The 19,163-nt window shown below is 39.1% G+C and overlaps 1 protein-coding gene across 1 annotated transcript in view; it reads left to right on the top strand.

The window, feature by feature from the left end:
* Window positions 1–19,163, top strand: part of LOC148362916 (transcription factor SOX-6-like) — a 161,352-nt gene that overhangs the window by 119,716 nt on the left and 22,473 nt on the right. The window contains exons 10-12 of the mRNA XM_088340508.1: window positions 5,574–5,726; window positions 9,506–9,665; window positions 14,448–14,713. Coding sequence (XP_088196634.1) covers window positions 5,574–5,726; window positions 9,506–9,665; window positions 14,448–14,713 — 579 coding nt within the window. The remainder of the gene's footprint in view (window positions 1–5,573; window positions 5,727–9,505; window positions 9,666–14,447; window positions 14,714–19,163) is intronic.

The raw sequence follows: 19,163 nt of genomic DNA, 5'->3' as shown, positions 1-19,163 counted from the left end.
AGTCAGGACATTTGACAGAACATGTTGTTATTTACTAGGCTTTTGTGTTTGCATAGCTTCTCCAGTAGTCCACTCTTTGCTGCGTTCAGACAATTCGTAATTAAGAGACCGGAGGCTTTGATTTCCTTCAGGAAGGGGAAACCAATTGAAACCAGGCTTGTTTACGTAGCATATCAAAACTAGCGTTCAAAAATTGATTCTCGGAGTAAGACCAGTTGGGTTTTTAGAGCACGGTTATTCAAAAATGAAAAAAACAGAAGAACAAAGCTACTTTAAGTGTAGTGTTTGTTCTTTGGCTTGTATTTGATGAAGACTTATGTGAAATGCTAACATAACATGAATAGGACAAATGTTCAAGTTTGTAATGAATAATGAATAATGAATAAAACGTAAAACTCTGGAAAAAAATGAAAAGAATATAAAAAAAAAAAATTAAAAAGGAGAAAAATATGATTTTTTTTGTCTTTAATTCCTTTCTTTTCTTTATTTCCTTTTTCCTTTCTTTTTCTTCATATTCCTTATTTTTCCTTACTTTTCTTTTGATTCTTGTGTTCATTTTTCTTATTTTTTTTACCCATTTTTTATTCCTTTGAAAAATATATTTTCCTTCTTTTGGTCTTTCTCTGAGAAAGACTTGGTAAAATCTAGAAGAAAAAGGCTGCCATATCGAAAACAGACCTGATTTAGCCCAAAATCCAATAGCCAAAAACATCCAATGCTGGGGTGGAATAGATCATAGTGCTACACTTATCCATTAGCAAATATGAACACATTAATTTATCTGTTGATTATCTAGATTCATCTGATTAAAGACAGACAGAAAAATATGATTAGCCGCTTCCCCGGTTAGCAACTCTGCGGTGGTCTTGATGGACAGCAGCAGGGCCCCTGGATTGGATTCTGCTAGCGCCCCATTCTTAGAAATTATTTTAAGGGCCTACCATCGCCTTCGAAGGAAAACAAGTAGCTTTGTTTCAGGCAGTGGCCAAGCCCTCATTTTTCTGTTTATGTTTAATCCTGGAGAAGAGGACCCAACCACAAACGCAGTTTCCACTACAGAGAAATAGGATATGGCAATACTGCTGGGGAAAAATGGGGGTCTTTTTTTGACTGGGAGAAGGATTAGAGGAAGGGGTGGAACGGAACAGATGCTAGTGCGGAAAGAGTGAAAAAAATCCATGGTGTACTCCATAAGAAAACATTAGATAGCTAGTAAGTTAGCAAAAAAGCTAACGTAGCATCTTCCCTTATCACTCCTTGTAGTCAACTTTCAAGAACTATGGTTTAAAACACACACCATTTTGACTTGGACCTTTTTTGGGAGAAGAATAGAAGGCTAACGTTGTATAGACGCTAATATCACATCTTCAGTTAGCCTCTTTGAAAAACGTAAATTGTTAGACATGATTTGAGTGCACCAAGAAGTGCAAGACTATTTCCAATACTCTCAAAAAGCCATCCAAGTTCAAGTCTTATCACACGCTAGTCAAGTTGCTAATGTACAGTAGCTGCAATCACACTATTCAATGATAGCATAACTGAACTGCTAAAATAATTGCTTTTCTTTTAAGCCTTTCCTCAATTTTCTTTATTTTTTACTTTCAAATATCATCACCAGGGTCCCAGGAATTTCAATGTATTAGAATAATTTGTTCAGAGTCGACTGTTCTCAGCTTAGGGATGCTGCTGGAAAAGTGAATTTCCCTTCGGGGATGAATAAAGTATCTATCTATCTATCTATCTATCTATCTATCTATCTATCTATCTATCTATCTATCTATCTATCTAAAGCTGAGGTTAACTACCTAAGCTACAATGAGCTAATGTAGCTAGTTGAAGTAGCACAAATTCATTTTGATCTCTTAATAATATTTTCCAGAAAATACTACAGCATGTTAATATTTTTTTTCCTGCACTGCAATCCTTAATTAGGCTAGATACACAAGTCAAGCTAACGGTGTAACATAGTGTTATACAACCAAATATGTATGTAATGTGTTTGGAAATGTGGGTCACTTTTCTCCAAGACCCATTCAAATCAAACAAGCACAATACCTCTTGATAGTTTTGTCAAAAACGGAGATTTAAAACACACAAATTTGCACCATGAGATCCCATCAAAGTTAACAATAAATCAGACTCTTAGTGGAGTTCCTCAGGGACCCATCAGCAGTCCAGTCACTTTTTACGAAAAGTCGAACAATACCACAATCTTCCCCTCTTTTTTCTTCCCTGAGTAGTACTTGGATAGGCCCAGACTTTGGTTTGCTGGTATGTGGTTTTTGCTAAGTACGTCGGTCGGCAAAAAAAATATTTGTTTTCCCCCCTCTTCTAGTGTGGTATTATCCCTTGCAAGTCATTTTTTTTTTCTCAGTTGCGCTGTTGTTGTTGTTTTCTTGTATTTTTAGTGCGTCTGAAACTAAAAAAAACAAACTGCAACTTTAAAGGCCAATGCTTACTCAAACACTTTCAAAGGTTTTCAGACATATTGTTTGCTTATTTTGTGTCACTTGACTCTAAAATTGGTTCGGTCCCCTAGTTTCATGCATCTGCTAGTACAAAGATTGACACCGCTAAAACTCAAGTAAAAAACAAAGAAAGAACAAAAAACAAGGAAACAAAGAAAATATTGAAAGAATATAAAATAAATTAGACAATTCGCAAAAAAGTAAAAAAAACAACTATGATTACAAAATAAACAAATACATCAAATAATAAGAGAAAACATTAAAATATTCTTAATGAGAAAATAACAACCCTTCAAAATACATTTTCTTAGTTTTTAAGTTGATAAACATAAATAAAAAAATAACAAATAATAATACATCTATCAATTTGAAATATATATACAAATAAATAGATAAAAATAAAATATTTGGAATAAATAAACTGAGAAAATAATAACATTACAAAGTAAAACTGTAGATAATTAAATACGTGAACGAATGCTAAAAAATGAATAAAAAAAGATAAATAAATGAATACAAAATTTACATCGGAAAATTTTCAAAATGACAAAATATAAAAATTGTCTTTTTGAGTGGATACATACATTCAAAATCTAATAAAATCTATAAACTAAAAGAGATGAATTCATGAATTAATCTTTAAAATGAGAAAATAGGAACATTTCCACCCAAAAGAAGAACTCTTCTTCCTCTTTGTGTGTAAACATTCTATACTGTATCTCCAGCGCGCTAAGAACATTTCTAGTGTTTAATATCTCGTACATCCATTCAATATGGGTGGTGAAAAGTGTTAAGAAGAGGCGAGCCGTTTCATTTGAAATAAAAATGGAATAAGAAAGCTTGATGCGGTTGAGAAAATGGTTGGATCGTTTATTTTCGGCCACTTTCTACCACGGGGGAGGACCTCTTGAAGCGCTTCTTCTAAAAGTAAGTTAAACTCAACTTTATTTATCTTTAGAGAGCACATTCTTTTATGAAATGTTTATGTTTTAGTACGAAACAATACAGGTTACTTATACAAGCCTTGAACATACTTAATATAAACCTTAAAAAATATACAAAATATAGAACTGGAGCAACTTACAAACAAATTCAACTTACGAACGATCCTCCAAAATCTCGTTCATAAGTCGGGCAGTGTCTGTATCCAACGTTTTGAAAATGAACATGGAACCCAAAGGCGGCCATCTTAGTTTGAAACCGCCATTTTGTGTGGCCTATAGGATCAAAGCGTGCCGGTGGCGTCCAAAATCGGGCACCGAAAAGACTTTAATCGGAGCGGTTTCTACTCGCGGCTGCCGTGGCAACCGGAGCTTATTTTGCACAAGCGCCACGACGTGGGTGATCTAAAGATACGCTCCCAAAAAGGGACTTTGGTGTTTTGGAGCAGACTTAAAGAGACACAATGGCCTCAAATTGTTAGCGGGACACTCCGCATGAGTGACTTGTTGACTGCGTACGTGAGTGTGGCTGAATGAAAGATACTGGAGGAGGAAAAAGCCGCTGACCGATGCTAACATTTGGACTTTTATTCGACTTACGCTCGCGCACCCACATTTTAGAGAGAGAGAGAGAGAGAGAGAGAGAGAGAGAGAGAGAGAAAGAGAGAGAGAGAAAGAGAGAGAGAGAAAGAGAGAGGGAAAAGCGTAAGATAAAAAAAAGAGACAGGGTATCACAACAAAAAGGAGAGAAAGAGCGGGTATTTAGAAGAGAGGAAAGAAATAAATCGAGAAAAGAATAGAGTGAGGAGGGGAAAATAAAGAAAGGAGAATGTGATAGAAAAATGAGAGAATAGATAGAAAGAGAGAGTGAGTTACAAAGAGAAAGAGAGAGAAGGAGAGGAATAAAAGAGAGACGGGGAGAAAAGAGTATGGGAAAAAATGGGGAAGAAAGAGGGGGCAATAAGAAGATGGAGAGGAAAGAATGAGAGGGAGAGAAGAATAGAGAGAGGTGGAAAGAAAAACTAAAGAAGAGAGAATATGATAGAAGAATGAGAGAGGGAGAAAAAGAGAGAGGGAAGAAAAATAGACAGAACGAGAAAGAGAGAAAGGGAGTTCAGAATAAAGAGAGGGAGAGAGAGAGAGAGAGAGAGAGAGAGAGAGAGAGAGAGAGAGAGAGAGAACTAAAAGATAAACAGGAAGAAAAGCGCAAGAGAGAAAAAAACAAGAGAGGGGGAGAGGAGGCAAGAAGAAGATGGAGCCGAAAGAATGAGAGGGAGAAAGAAAAAGTAAAGAAAAGAGAATGTGATAGAAAAATTAGAGAAAGGGAGAAAGAGAGAAAGGGAAGAAAAATAGACAGAAAGAAAAAGAGAGTGAGGGAGCTAACAAGAGGCAGAGAGAGAGAGAGCGGGACAGAGAGAAAGAGAAAGACAAAAAGAGATAAATGGTTCGTTTAAAACCAGGGGATGGTGTAATTGTGGACTGTGCAGTCCTTTGAGACACTTTGTGATTAAGGGCTATACAAATAAATGCAACCTGACTTGAGAGAGAGAGAGAGAGAAAGGGAGAGGGAGAGGGGGGGAGAACAGTAAGAAGCAGAGACAGAGGGATTAACAGATTTTCTAGAAGAAAATGAAGAGAAAGAGAGAAAACAAGAGAAAATGAAAGAAGAGACCTATGGAGAGAGGTAGTGAGAAGAGAGCGAGAAAATCAAAAGAGAAACGAAAAGAGAGACGGAAAATAAGAGAGAGAAAGTGAGATAGAAAAAAATGAGACAGAAGTGGAGATAAAAAGAGACTGAGAGAGATAAAAGACAAGAAAATAGAACGAAAAGAAGAAAGAGAAGAGAGAGGGGTGAAGGAAAGAGAGAGAGCAGGAAAAAGCGGGGAAAAGAGAGAGAAAATTAGAAAACATAAGGGAGGGAGGAGAGAGTGTGTGAGATTGAAAAGAAGAGAAGGAAAGACATAAAATAAGTCAAATAGAGCTATCGAAGGAGAAATAAAAAAGTCATAGAGAGAAAAAGAAGGAAAGAGAAGGAGAAAGAGAGAAAGAAAGGATAAGAGGAAAAAGAGAAATGAAGAAAGAAAACAAGAGAGATTGAAAGCGAGAAAAAAAAAAGTATATATTCTTTTTTTTCCCTCAACTTTTTCTTTCTCTTTTCTTACAGCAGCTGTACGCCGCCCAGCTGGCAAGTATGCAGATCTCACCGGGGGCCAAGATGGGCCCTGTCCCCCCAGGGGCCCCCAGCGCATCCGGCCCCTTGTCGCCCTCCGCCCTCAAAAGCGAGAAGCGGGCGTCTAGTCCACTCGTGCAAGTCAAAGTAAGTGACCAAATCCATGAGAGGCCTTCTGAGAAGTAAATCATACCTGCTCTCACATATAACATTCTACTGCCACAGCTGCGAAAAACTCTACTCTTGTACGGACATAGCCAGAGCCATCCGTGCACAATCACTGCTCTCTCATACACACCACTATACTCTCATTCAAACTCTCTCACATAAATCATATAGAGAGAGAGTATAATAGTGTATGCACTATTCATTATATACATTGTTTAATTTGTTTTACTTGCTCTGAATGAAGAAGCCCTCCAATTTCGTAACTTGTGTATAATGAAAATAAAGGCCATTCATTCATTCGTTCGTTCGTTCATTTATTCGTTCATTTATTCATTTATTCATTCATTCATGTGTGAGAGAGTATAGTAGTGTGTGTGAGACTAGAGTATTATGTGTGGGAGAGCATAGCAGTAGGTATGAGAGTATAGTAGTGCATGGTTATGACTGTGTCTGCAGTATAGTTGTGCTCGTATGAGAGTATGTTGTTATATCTTAGGGCAAGTATTACTTCTCAGACTCTCATAAAAAACAAAAAAAACTTTTTCACTCCATTTTGTCTCCACCTTGACATGAAAACATATTCACTTTTGTCTACGGTCTCTCAGTCATATAGACAGTATAGTAGTATGTGTGTGAAAGCATAGTAGTTTGTGTGAATGAGAGTATAGCAATATGTGTGAAAGAGTATAGTCGTCTGTGTATCAAAGAATAGTTGTATGTGTAAGAGTTTATAGTAGGTATGAGAGTATAGTAGTAGCATGTTTGATAGAGTATAGTAGTATATGTGTGATAGCATAGTAGTGTGTGACAATAAATTAATATATGTGAGGGAGTACAATAATTTATGTATGAGAGTATAGTAATATTTGTGAAAGAGTTTTGTGATATGTGTGAGATAATATAGTAGTGTGAGTATGAGAGTATAGTTGTATGTGTGTAAAGGCATATTAGTGTGTGTATGAGAGTATAGTAGTATGGTTGAGAGAGTCGTAGTATGTCTGTGACAGCATAGTAGTGTGTGTGAATGAGGGTATGGAAATATGTGAGAAAGAGTTGTCTGTTTATCAAAGTATAGTTGTTTGTGTAAGAGATCTTAGTAGGTATGAGAGTATAGTAGTCGTATGTGTGTGACAGCATACTAGTGTGTGCATGAGAATAAAGTAAAATGAGTGAGGGAGTACAATAGTTTATGTATGAGACTATAGTTATATTTGTGAGGGCGTCTAGTGGTATGTGTGAGAGAGTATAGTAGTGTGAGTATGAGAGCTTAGTAGTGTGTGTGAGGGAGTATAATAGTCTGCATGAGAGTGTAGTAGTGTATAATAGCGTCTGTATGAGAGTATAGATGTGCATGTGTGAGAATATGATGTGTATGAGAATGATTCAGCTCTCAATTGGCCTCTCATGTAAATCAGCTCCTCTCTCCTTTTCAATTAGCATCAAATACACACATACCGGCGCTTACATAGACAGTGACAAAGTGAGCCTGGCGCTAGCTGCCGTTTGGCCGGAGGCCAAACCTCTTCACCGCCGAGAGAGCGCACGCCTCGTCTTTATTTGACGTCCGGCGCTATAATGGAAGCCACATGTGTGGCGTGTGAGTTTTCTGTGAGTTTTGCGTGCGTGCTGCGTGCGCGTGTTAGCAGCTGCCATCCACAATGGCCGCACGTCAGCGCTAACCGCACTCAAACGCTAACGCTAGCGCCTTCTGAACTGCACGCCAGACACCGAGCACGCGCACCACCGCGCAAATACACACATAGAAATCGTCGAAATGGATCGAGAAAATGTTTACGAAATGTTTGAATTGATTAACATATAAAAACAAAGAGAGAGAACAAGTGGATAGAGAGTGAGAGAGAAAAGAATAGAGTGGGAGAGAGAGAGATACAAGGAGAGAGAGAGAGAGAGAGAAAGAGAGAACAAAAGAGCAACTGAGAACAAAAGAGAGTAAAAAGAATGGGAGAGAGGGTTATATACAGTGCAGAAAATAAGTATTTTAACAGCCTGCTATTTTTCGATTTTTCCCACTTAGAAATTTTCATTGCGTGTCCACTGTGAGAGAGCTAAACTAAAAAGAAAAATCCAAAAATCGCAATGCATGATTTTTTTTAACAAACGAGGGTGTTCAAATACTTATTCTTATTCACTGTATATTTGTATATACAAACTTTTTTTTTAAATTATTTTATTTTATTATTATTATTATTTTTTAGACCTGCGAAGCTCTGAACCCGCAAACGTGGAACCACGAAGTAGCGAGGTCCTACTGTATATATATATATATATATATATATATATATATATATATATATATATATATATATATATATATATATATATATATGAGAGAGAGAGAGAGAGAGAGAGAGAGAGAGAGAAAAATAAAGAAAGTGAGAGAGAAAAAAGAAGAAGAAAGAAAGAGAGAAAAGAAGAGGGTGTTAAGGGAGAGAGAGAAGAAGGAGAAAGAAAGAAAGGGGGGAAAGAGGGAAAGAGAGGAGTGTGGATGGGTGAGGGGAAAGAGAAGAGAGAGCTTAAGAGAGGGAAAAGGAGAAAGAAAAGTATAGAAAATATAATATAAAAATAGAAAGTAAGAAACCAAAAGAGAGAAAACAATAGAGAGTGAGAAAGAAAAGTATAGAGTGCGAGAGGGAATAAAGAATGTGAGAAAAGACAAGAGAGAAGCTGAGAGCAAGCGAGAGAAAAGTAGAGAGATCGAGAATGTTTGGGATATATGAATGGAGAGAGAAAACAAGTAATAGAAAGAAAGAGCAAGACAGAGAGGGGAAAAAGAGAGACAGAGAGGGGAGGAGAGTGAGAAAGAGGGCTCGAGAGAAGGAGTGAGACAAAACCGGTTGAGAGAGAAATAAAAGAAGAAAGCGATGAAGAGAAAACAATTGAGACATAAATGAGGGGGATTAACCGAGGGAGAGATACAGAGAAAGACAGAGAGGGAGGGAAAAGAGGATAGAAAGAGGAGGAGGAGAGGGAGAAAGAGGGATTGAGAGAAGACAGTGAGAGGGATAAAAGAAGAAAGAGATAGAAAGAAAAACAAGTGATAGAGTGAAAGAGAAAGAAAGATAGAAAAACAGAGAGGGATGAAAAAAGATAAATAGAGAGAGGAAAGGAGAATCAGAGAGAGGTATAGAAAGAAGTGAGTGAGTGAGAGGAGTGAGGTTGAGAGAGAGGTAAAAGAAGAAAGAGATATAGAAAAAAGGAAGTAATTGAGAGAAGGGGATAGAGAGATAGAAAGACAGAGAGCGCGGAAAAAGAGAGATAGGGAGAGAGGGGTTAGAGAGAACGCATGGAGTGAGAGAAGAGATGTTTAGAGAAAGATTAAAGAAAAAAGAGATAGAAAGAAAACAAGTGATGGAGAGAAACATCAAGAGATAGGGGGAGATAGAAAAAGGAGAGATGGAGAGAGGGCAGAGGAGAGTGAGAAAGAGGTATAGAAAGAAGAGAGGGAGTGAGAGAAGAGAGGCCGGGAAAGAGATAAAGAAAGATCGAAAGAAAACAAGTGAAGAGAGGGAGCAAGGAAGACAGAGTGGGAGGAAAAAGAGAGGGGTGGGGAGTCAGAGAGAGGGATAGAGAGAAAGGAGGGAGTGAGAGAAGAGAGGTTGAGAGAGGGATAAAAGAAGAAAGAGATAGATCAAGAGAGAGAGAGAGAGGAATAGATAGAACACAGGTTTAGAGAGAAATACATAAAAAAAAATAACAGTACGAAAAGAGAGTAATGGTTATCATCTTTTGGTCCTCAGTTGGAGGAAGGCTCCACGCAGCCCCTCAACCTATCGGCTCGCCCCAAAATGTCGCCCACGTCCCAAACCTTGCTGTCTAGCAACAAAAGCAGCCCCAACGGCGCCACCAAGGTTCGAATCCCGAGTCCCGTCTCCGCCATGGGCCGCAACGCATCCCTGGGTGAGTACAAATCGCACCTTTAATGACTGTTCTCACTTCACGCCGTGAGATTCGGTCAGCACGTCCATCGCAAGTATTTTCCGGCCTATAAGTCGCTCTGGAGTATAAGTCACACTTTGTGTGGAAATTGATTTGACCAAACACCAAAAACATACATTTCATCTTGAGAGGCAATCGAAAATAAAATAGTTTTCAGTACTTTTTCCTTACGTTTCACAATTTTTCACCTACTTTCCAGTACATTTTCCATTCATTTAACACATTTTCAATACTTTAATTGTCAGTACGTTTTCATCACTGTTCACTTTTTTCACTTATTTTTCAGTCGATTTTCCATACTTTTTACTATTTAACACGACTTTTCAATAATTTACAGTACTTCTTCCTTACTTTTCGCAATTTTTCAATTATTTTTCAGGACATTTTGCATACATTTCACTATTTAACACTACTTTTCAATAATTGTCAGTACTTTTTCATCACTTCTCACTATTTTTCACTTATTTTCCAGTACATTTTTAATACATTTCACTATTTATCGCTACTTTTCGATAACGGTCAGTACTTTTTCCTTACTTTTCACAATTTATTCACTTATTTTTCAGTAGTGCCATTTTTTTCTAATTTTCTTTAATTATATTTTTACATATCTTTTCAATTTTATTTTCGATTTCTTTCCAGTGAAACACTTTCTGATCATTTGGAAATATGTTTGTAAAATCAGAAAAATAAAAGTAGTCCAAAAAAAGCTACATAGAAAAAAATCCCATTATTTATAGGTAGACATGAATAGATAAATAAAAGTTGGGGAAAAAAACGATGAAAACAAATTTAAATTGAATTAAAAATGAATATTTAAGAAAAGGTTGTTTTTTGCTATACATTCTTGTATATTTTCCTTGGAAATATATCCACCTTTTCATATCCTGGTAAGAAAAATGAAAAAAATAAAGTAAAATGCAAAAAAAGAAAAACAACCGCCACAGTATCTTGGCAAATCAGGCAGATGCAGATGTTTCCGATTTTGGTGTAAAAAATACTCTAATCTCCACTTGTCCTGGAAATGTCAGCCTTCACAGTCAACTTTCCTTTTTTTATTTACAGTCATCATGTCGGAAACAGCGTGGGCTAAAATTCTCACAGAAATCTAGGGTGAATGTGGCCAAGGGGCTACCGCCTTCTTCCGGTGTAATCTCGATTATTTTTTTGGTGCAAGTCACTTTTACTATAGAGCGGTGTCCTCGTTTGCCCGCGTCCCTGCGTCCTAGACGCATCATTTTTGCTGGGGACGCATTGTGTCAAATCAACGTGCGTCCTCGGGACGCAACTTTTTTGACACCAAATTGTCATTATTACCCGATAACTTTTTTTTTTTTAATAAAGATTTACCGCACTCCAAACTTTTCGTCAGGCAAACGAGATCTCAGTAAACGAGATCTCGGCAAACTTCTAGAATACGTCATTGTTTTGGTGGTTGTCGAGTGAAAGAGAAGTATGCCTCCGTAAAAACAGTGGTATTAGGTGCAAATCAATAAAAAATTGGTAATTTCTTCAGTGTCGGTAATAAGTCGAAACATAATACAGAAAGCGGTAACAACGGCAATAACTCCGGCACGAAAAAACGGCAGAGAAATTCTTCAGAAGACTGCGAAGGCAAGAAAAACACATGTTTTGAAGCGAAGGATTCGACGAAAGATAAACAAAAGAATACTCTTAGCAAGAAAAGGACTTCTCTGCCAAAATGGACTCAATTATATTCCTGGTTACGCTATGAGGAGGATGATAATGGACGCTACATGTTCTGTGATGCGTGCACCCAGCGTGACAAAAAACTGGATTGCATAAATCATTTCGCAATCCGAACTTTCAGAAAAAGCACATTGGATCGGCACAACGACAATGGAAACCACAAATTAGCTATGGAAATTCCGTTGCTGCAATTGGACCTTGAGAAGGCATTACAATTGTGGCGGGACAGCAATCCACGAAGAATATGAACTGAAAAACTGCATGAATATATAGACTATATAGATTTAAGCAATATTATTTTGTATACTGTACAGTATTTTTGTGAACTGAAAAATCTGAAGTGATAACTGCTTTGTATCACCAATTAAGTGTGATTATTAAACTGAATGAATATATAAATGTATAGATTTATTTAGATATTTGTCGCCGATTTACAATTTCAACCTCGATAACACTAAATTTTGGGGACCCATAGATCTCTGTTGGGACCCATAGATTTTTGAGCTTGCGAATCCCCGGTACCCATCACTTTTCACAGGTAAAATGAACACTGATAGAGTGATACTAGTAGTAGTAGTGAGTCACTATAAAGAATGATTTTTTTCAAGTAACCTGCCCGACACCGCTCGTAGGTTTGCCACTTTGGTCCTTATCTATGGAACAGTCTTACAGTATCTTCGCTAAGGAATATGACCATAACCAATCAACGGTTGGGAAATTTATTAAGAATAAAAAGGCGATTAAAACAACATCTTCAAAGGACATGCAAACTTTTACAGGTGAAATAAACTGAATTTTAATTTTTTTCAGCCACCTTTTCCTCCCTTTGCATCCACCCTCAACTCCACTCAACCAGCTCGAATCACGTCATACCCAAGGTCATGGGGTCCGCAGCTTCCCTTCCTATTTTTAAGTGGAGGCTCAAGACCCACTTTTTTAATATGGCTTTTAATTGATCAATTTTTGCTTTTGAATGTGTTAAACTTTGTTAAATACTTTACTTGTATTCCATACTTTTATATTTGTTCTGCAGTTGTTTTTATTTTTCATTTCTATTTTTATATTTCAGTGTGTCCTCATTTGGGGGTGCCACACTGGTTGGGTGTGGTTTAATGGCTGAAAATCCAGGGGCTGCCATCCTTATCAGTGTGGATAAGCCTTTCTGAGGACCCTTTCCTAACATGGCTAGTCTGTGCCTTGCCATAATCATATTTGATCTCTATCGCTACTGTGTTCTTATTGTATATTAACCAGGCGGCACGGCGGCTGTGTGGTTAGCGCCCACAGTGCATTGGTTCAGGGTTCAAGTCCAGTTACCGCTACCTCCGTGTGTGGAGTTTGCATGTTCTTCCCGTGCTTGCATAGGTCTCCTCCGGGCACTCCCAGATTCCGAAAAAAACTTGCATGTCAGGTTAATTTGCTTGTTCAAATTGGCAGTTAATTGTCTGTCTCTGGGAACCAGGGTGTCCCCTGCCCACTGCCTGAAGTTACCTGGGATGAGCTCCAGCACCCCTGTGACCCTATTGAGGATAAGCAGTGCAGATCATGGATGGATGGATTTTACTGTCTTGTTGTATGCTAACTATTTTTATTGAGTGGAAAATATTTTGCCTGAGAATTGCCTGACAATTAAATTTGATTTACTTTGATAAGAAAAAGACTGCTGCCACCCCCTTGAAGTCAGGGTGGCACGTGCCAGCGAGACTGCAGACACCTCGGCTGTGTTTTACTGGAGGCTCTAGCCCAGCCCTGTATTTAGCCTCCATGAAAAGCCTGCCAGCGGAAACAGTGAAATCCAGCTCGCATTTATTTGCCTTTTTTTTCCCTTTTAAAGAGCTTCCTCACATTATTGTCTGCCGGGGCCCAGACCTCTTTACGAGCCTACCTATCTGCTATCTGTTATTAAGGCTAATCTGAAGCCTCTCATTACGACGCATCGCCCCCCCATTCTCATGAAAAACAATTTCACCAGACCGTGCTATTTTCTGCCCGGGATTTTAACGGCCACCCAAGCATTTAGTGCTTCCTCACTCCTCCGCTAATTAAAACGGCAAAGGCGACGGAAACTTTGGCGTCCTTTTATTTGCCCGCTTCCTTATTCTTCACATGTAAACCCGCTTCACGAGTGGGAAAGGCGTAAACAAGGACGGGGCCGGAAAACAATTCAGGGCCGCGTCGGGCGACAAAGATGCTATTAAAGATACAAGATACAATTTGGCTCAGTTAACACAATAATGGTGTCTTTTTGGGGGTGGTTCCCAAAGGGTTTGCCTTAAAGAAATATCGTTAATTGTGTAAGCTGGGTAAACTATTCATAAATCAATTTGAGTTTAACTTACTTTTGGAAGATGCTCTTCAAGTGGTCCTCCTGAGTAGTAAAAAATGGCAGAAAAAAAGCGTTCCAACTATTTTCTCAACCAAATCAAGCTTTCTTATTCCACTTTCATTTCAAAAGAAACGGCCCGCCTCTTCTTTACACTTTACACCAACCATATTGAATGGATGCACAATATATTAAACAATAAAAATGTCAAAGTTCTTATTCGAAAAGTATCTATAATTGTGATTTTTTTAGGAAAATTGAAAAAAATCAATTAGTAAAAGCAACGATACATTTATTATAGACTGTTTAAGAAAACTTACACCTTAAATGATTATTTGATAAACCATTGAGTCACAAATTAGATAATGGACATACAAAAACGAATTAGAGAGTTGAACTATGTGTATATTAAATTAACCTTATATTGTTTGAGAAGTACCTTTTCATGTTATACGAAACCAACAAGTAAAACGCTTAAAATTGGTGAAAAACTGATGAAAATGCTTAAAGATTTTTAATTTTATTTTTCCTCTGTGTAATCTTAAGAAATTGTTTGTTTCTAAGATAACTTGTTGACACTTCCTTCCCTATCTGAAAAATTGTACAACACCATTCCTTAATGGCCAAGTAACACAGAAGCCCTAATTAATGATTCAATGTTTCATTTTTTATAATGGACGCTATTCAATCTTATCCGTCTTCCACCTTAGATATCCTGTCCAGCTTGAACTCCACGGCTCTGTTCGGGGACCAGGACGCCGTGATGAAAGCCATCCAGGAGGCCAGAAGCATGAGGGAGCAGATCCAGAGGGAGCAGCTCCATCACCAGCACGGACCTCCTCCTCCTCCAGCTCCTCAGCCACCTCCTCCTCATCATCATCATCATCATCACCATCATGGTGCACCACCCGGACACCAAAGTCTGGAGGCCAAACTCTCTGCACTGAGCAGTATGAGCCTCAACAACGGCAACAAGGTGAGAGATTTGGTCAGTAGACCCTCTGGATATGACATAAATCCCTTTTGTGGTGGGGATTGCAAGTGAAATTGCTGTTACAAACCTATGGTAATAACCTAAAGTGTTCCCCCGCTTCCCCAGGTAGAAACATTTAAAAAACCAAATAGTATATAGTAAGTACTAATTATATGTAATGTGTGTATATGATTAAATAATATTGTAAAAATATATACTTTTGATGGAAAATTAAATTGTATTCACTTTGGGTGTGACGTGATTCGGCTGGTCGAGTGGAGTTACAGGTGGATGCAAAGGGAGGGAGAGATGGCTGTATAAAATCAAAATTGAGTTAAAAAAATTTCACCTGCAAAAATTAGCATGCCCATTTAAGATGTTTTTTTAATTGCCTTTGTATTCTTCATCATTTTCCTGACAGTTGATTGGTTATGGTAAAGATAACAATGCATCTGCTAATGATTAAATTTTATATAATTTTAGAATTTAATATCATAATTATACTTTAATCCTTTGTTTATCGGGGTTAATGGGGACCAAAACGTCAACCCTGCCCACCCCTCTTTTTAACATGTGCTCTGCCGGCCCCCGCTTGCAGCAAAATTTAACCAGGAATAATGGATAACAGCCACAACCGTTCAGTTCATTTTAGTTGGAGAGAACAGAAACATAGACCCACTCAATACACCAATTTGCTCTCCCAGCAATACTTGGGGGGTAATGGATTGCATCCAAAAACAGTGCAGTTCATATTAGGCGGCACACATCAGCAACACAAATCGGGATAATGGATAGTGGTCACAACAGTGCATTTCTTTTTAATCAGGCTAGAACAGCACACCCTTCGACAAAAGTGACTTCTGCCGGTTCCTCCTTGTAGCAATATGCATGGGCCTTCTTTGCCATTATCATAGCATTTCCATGGTAATTACGTTTTGCTTCTACCTTTGGCATCACTGTGTCGGACCCCACTGCCAAACAAATTCAAGTTTCTTCCACTAGATTCAGAACCGATCGAAGAGAAAGAAAAGCATTGTGGGAGGCAATTCAGCAAGTAACATATCGACGTCATCATCACGTAAAGACGCACACCAATAGCAGACTGCCATCTTACAAGAGGTCGACCAATAGAAGAGAGGCATCTTAACATCCTAACTTGTCATATGCACTATCACTGCAAAGTTTGAATTTTGTGTGGGGCAAATCAATGAAATTCGTGGATGTCAAATGGAGGGGTAAATGCCGTAAAACGTTATATTACACATTGTAAAGTGAAAACATCGTAAGGTGAGGACTGTCACGGATCAGGAATGGAGACGGGACCCAATTGTGTTCGTTTTACTCAGTTTTATCTAGAAGGGGGAAAGGACTAGCACCCACGATCTGGGGGTCGTCGGTCACGGGTAGCAGATCGCTGGGAAGGTGGAAGTGGCACTTCCGTGTCGAGCGCAGGCAATGTCGAGAGCGAGGAAAAACAGATTGATGGCTGGGACGGAGGAGTAAAAACATAAACGGGTCCAGAAAAAAGGTCTGCAACGGAAATCAGACAGAACAACAGTGCAGGATAGAGTCAGGAGTCACAAAAGTTTGCCTTGCGTGTAGCGTAGGTTCACAGACGATCCAAAAAATGTTGTCAGGAATGCGGGATTTGAAAAAAGAGGAAGCAGCCAATCAACGGCCGCGGCTGTTGGCACCAACGGAGCAGACTCAGGTGCTCCGCATCAGCAATCATGACAGGGACGCTGTATCCTGGGGTCAACTGTATTGTTTTTTTCCCCCATGTTTTTGTGGAGACATTTTTTATGCTACAAATGCATCTCCTTGATTTTCCAGTTGGAGATCATAGAAAACGTTTTTTTATCTCATTTGACTCAATTATGAGTTTTCAAAACAAAACAAAAAACTCCTATACTGCCAACGACGGTTATAGAAGTCTAGTTCACTGGTATGGCACTGTAGACCAGGACTAGAGGCCGAACTCAAAGAGAAGGTCTATTCTGAGGTTGATGAAACATCCCGGTTTAGGAATTAGTATGCTCATGAATACTTTAAAGGACACAGCCTTTGAACCCAATCAGCCCAAAATATCCCGAATTTTGTTTGTTTTGATGAACTCCCAAGTTGATTCCTTAAGATCCATTACGCTGATAAAACCAGAGAAGAAACCCGAAAGTGTGCACTCAGTAATTCTTCGCCCGTAAACCGAATTTGTGTTTGAACACAGTCCACACTTTTTCTTCTCTCCATGTAACTTTCATATCGTCTTTAATGTTGCATGGAGAGCAGAAAATGGGCACACAACGTTGTGAGGCGACCACACGTAAGCGTCAACTGGAACACTAATTGTCATTAAAGTCGCGGTCTTCTCTCAACCGCGGCGGCCAACTCGTGTTTGTTGTTGCCGTTCGGTTTCTTAGCTACAGAACCTCAAATATCCAGAAGTACGTTTCGTTTCCGGGTCTTCTACAACAATTTTTAGTCTGCACATGACTCAGTAGCTCCGACTCCATTTCAAAAAGGGGAAAAAAATATTTGTTTAAAAAGTAGTGAGTGGCATCATTGAGATCCAATGATAATTTTGGGCATGTTACTTTAAAAGAAGTGTAGAGCAAACAAGCCCAGCACAAAATTGTCTTCCAAGTAACTCAGAACTTTGGAATGGATGGAACGACTGTGTCCCGTTTTGGACAGTTCCCGGACGTACCAATTCACCATGTACCATAATGAAATCTGATAACATGAAGTTTGAATGTAATTAAAACATCCAAAGCTATGTATTGATAAAATAATGTTCTCACGTAATTATGTCGATTGGAGGGACGTTCTTAACTACAGAACATTACACAAATTTCCCACTTCTTAGGCTATCTAACAAGTTTAGCAACATCAATCACCGTGATCCGAATTCTGGTGGTCTCAGATGTCTATGACCCCACCCAAAAAGGCCTGACCTGGTCAGGCGTCCCTGGTCCATATATAAGGAGGAGCTGATCGATAGATCGCCCTCTTGTTCTTTTTTCTACTGTCTCGCATGGCGGCCGCGTGGCGCTACTGGGCAGGTCTGCACTGCAGCCTTAAACCCAGCATGTGGGCCATACGTTGAGAGCATACAGAGCACGAGTCAAATCTCTCCGCAACAAGTAAGAAGATGGTTTCAGATTAAACACCATATTTGCTGATTCTTGGGAACGAGGGTTTTTTTCTGTACAAGGAAATCTCCCCAAATCAACGAGCATCATTCAGATTCAGATTCAGATTCAGATTTACTTTATTGTCATCCTTGTACACGTGTATACAGAATGAAATGTCGATACATCTGAACCGCACAGTTTCTTTGAACGTCAGCCGGGATAGATAAGATTAACCATGTCTTCGTCAGAATTTTAGCGCAGCAGTTCGTCATCTCGCGGTTTGATGCCACTTCCAGTTGTTAAATGGTCCAGTTTATTGTCCAGAGAGCGAACGTTGGAGAGGAAAATGGATGGGAGAGGCTTTTTGCAGGGTTTAGCCTTTAGCCTAGCTGTTAGCCCGGCCCGGCAACCTCGCTTCCTCGTCCGCTGTCTTGCCACTATGCTTCGCTGCTTTGTAGGCCGCTGGGTCTTGTTGACATAGCAGTCCGTGGCTAATAAACACTCCCGAGTGGTCGTAGCACCGAACGCTTGATGTCTGGATGATCGCATATCCAGTTTACCCAGTATCTTAATCTGCAGTTCGAGCCGACATTGTGCGCCGTCAAAACTGAGCGGGAAACTCTCTTTTTATGCTAGTAACTACCAGACTTTCAGCGGTCGAAAGCTCCAAAAATCTCTGGCGCCTTGTCCTACCCTTTTTTTCCTCATCATTAATTCTCTGTGTTAATACATTGTGTGTGTGCTGATATAATCAGCTTGCTTCATTGAATCATTTTCTTGGGATTAGAAATTCATATCAGAACTCAAAATAACCTAAAGTAATAACGTAATTTAATTTTCATCAGTGTAGGAAATTCTAGCATCCTTCAGAGAAAAAAAAAGATTTATGGTGCTATTACAGAAGTGTGTACCAGATTGAACGGACAGAAGTTGCTTTGCAAACGAAAACACAAGAAAAAGTAGCGGTTTTAGAAAGCGTAGCTTTTGGACATTCCGTTTGTGTGCTTCTGTCACAATGTTTTAATTTGACGCGTGGACTTTGTTGACTGAAAGCTGAAAGTGATCTGAGTAGCGTATGCTAGCATGTGTGTACGCTCATGTCATCCTAGCCGCTGCGCAGACGGGTTAGTGGCATTGTTGGGTATTTTCTTACCCTAAACCGGCTTCCAGCTGGCTAGCGGCTGCCGAAGACGATGGAAATAGCCAGAACGCGCGTGTACGGAGGGAAAAAAACACGCTGAGCACACTTGAGAGTCGAGCGCTCCCGTTTAGGAAGCCGACGCTCGATTGTTAGCGCTATTGTTAGCGGCGACTCAGCCACC

Source organism: Urocampus carinirostris, chromosome 7 (assembly GCF_059441175.1).
Source record: "Urocampus carinirostris isolate Australia breed hairy pipefish chromosome 7, RoL_Ucar_1.0, whole genome shotgun sequence".
Taxonomy (NCBI): Eukaryota; Metazoa; Chordata; class Actinopteri; order Syngnathiformes; family Syngnathidae; genus Urocampus; species Urocampus carinirostris.
Note: the sequence above shows the minus strand (reverse complement) of the source record. Positions and strands in the feature narration are given on the sequence as shown.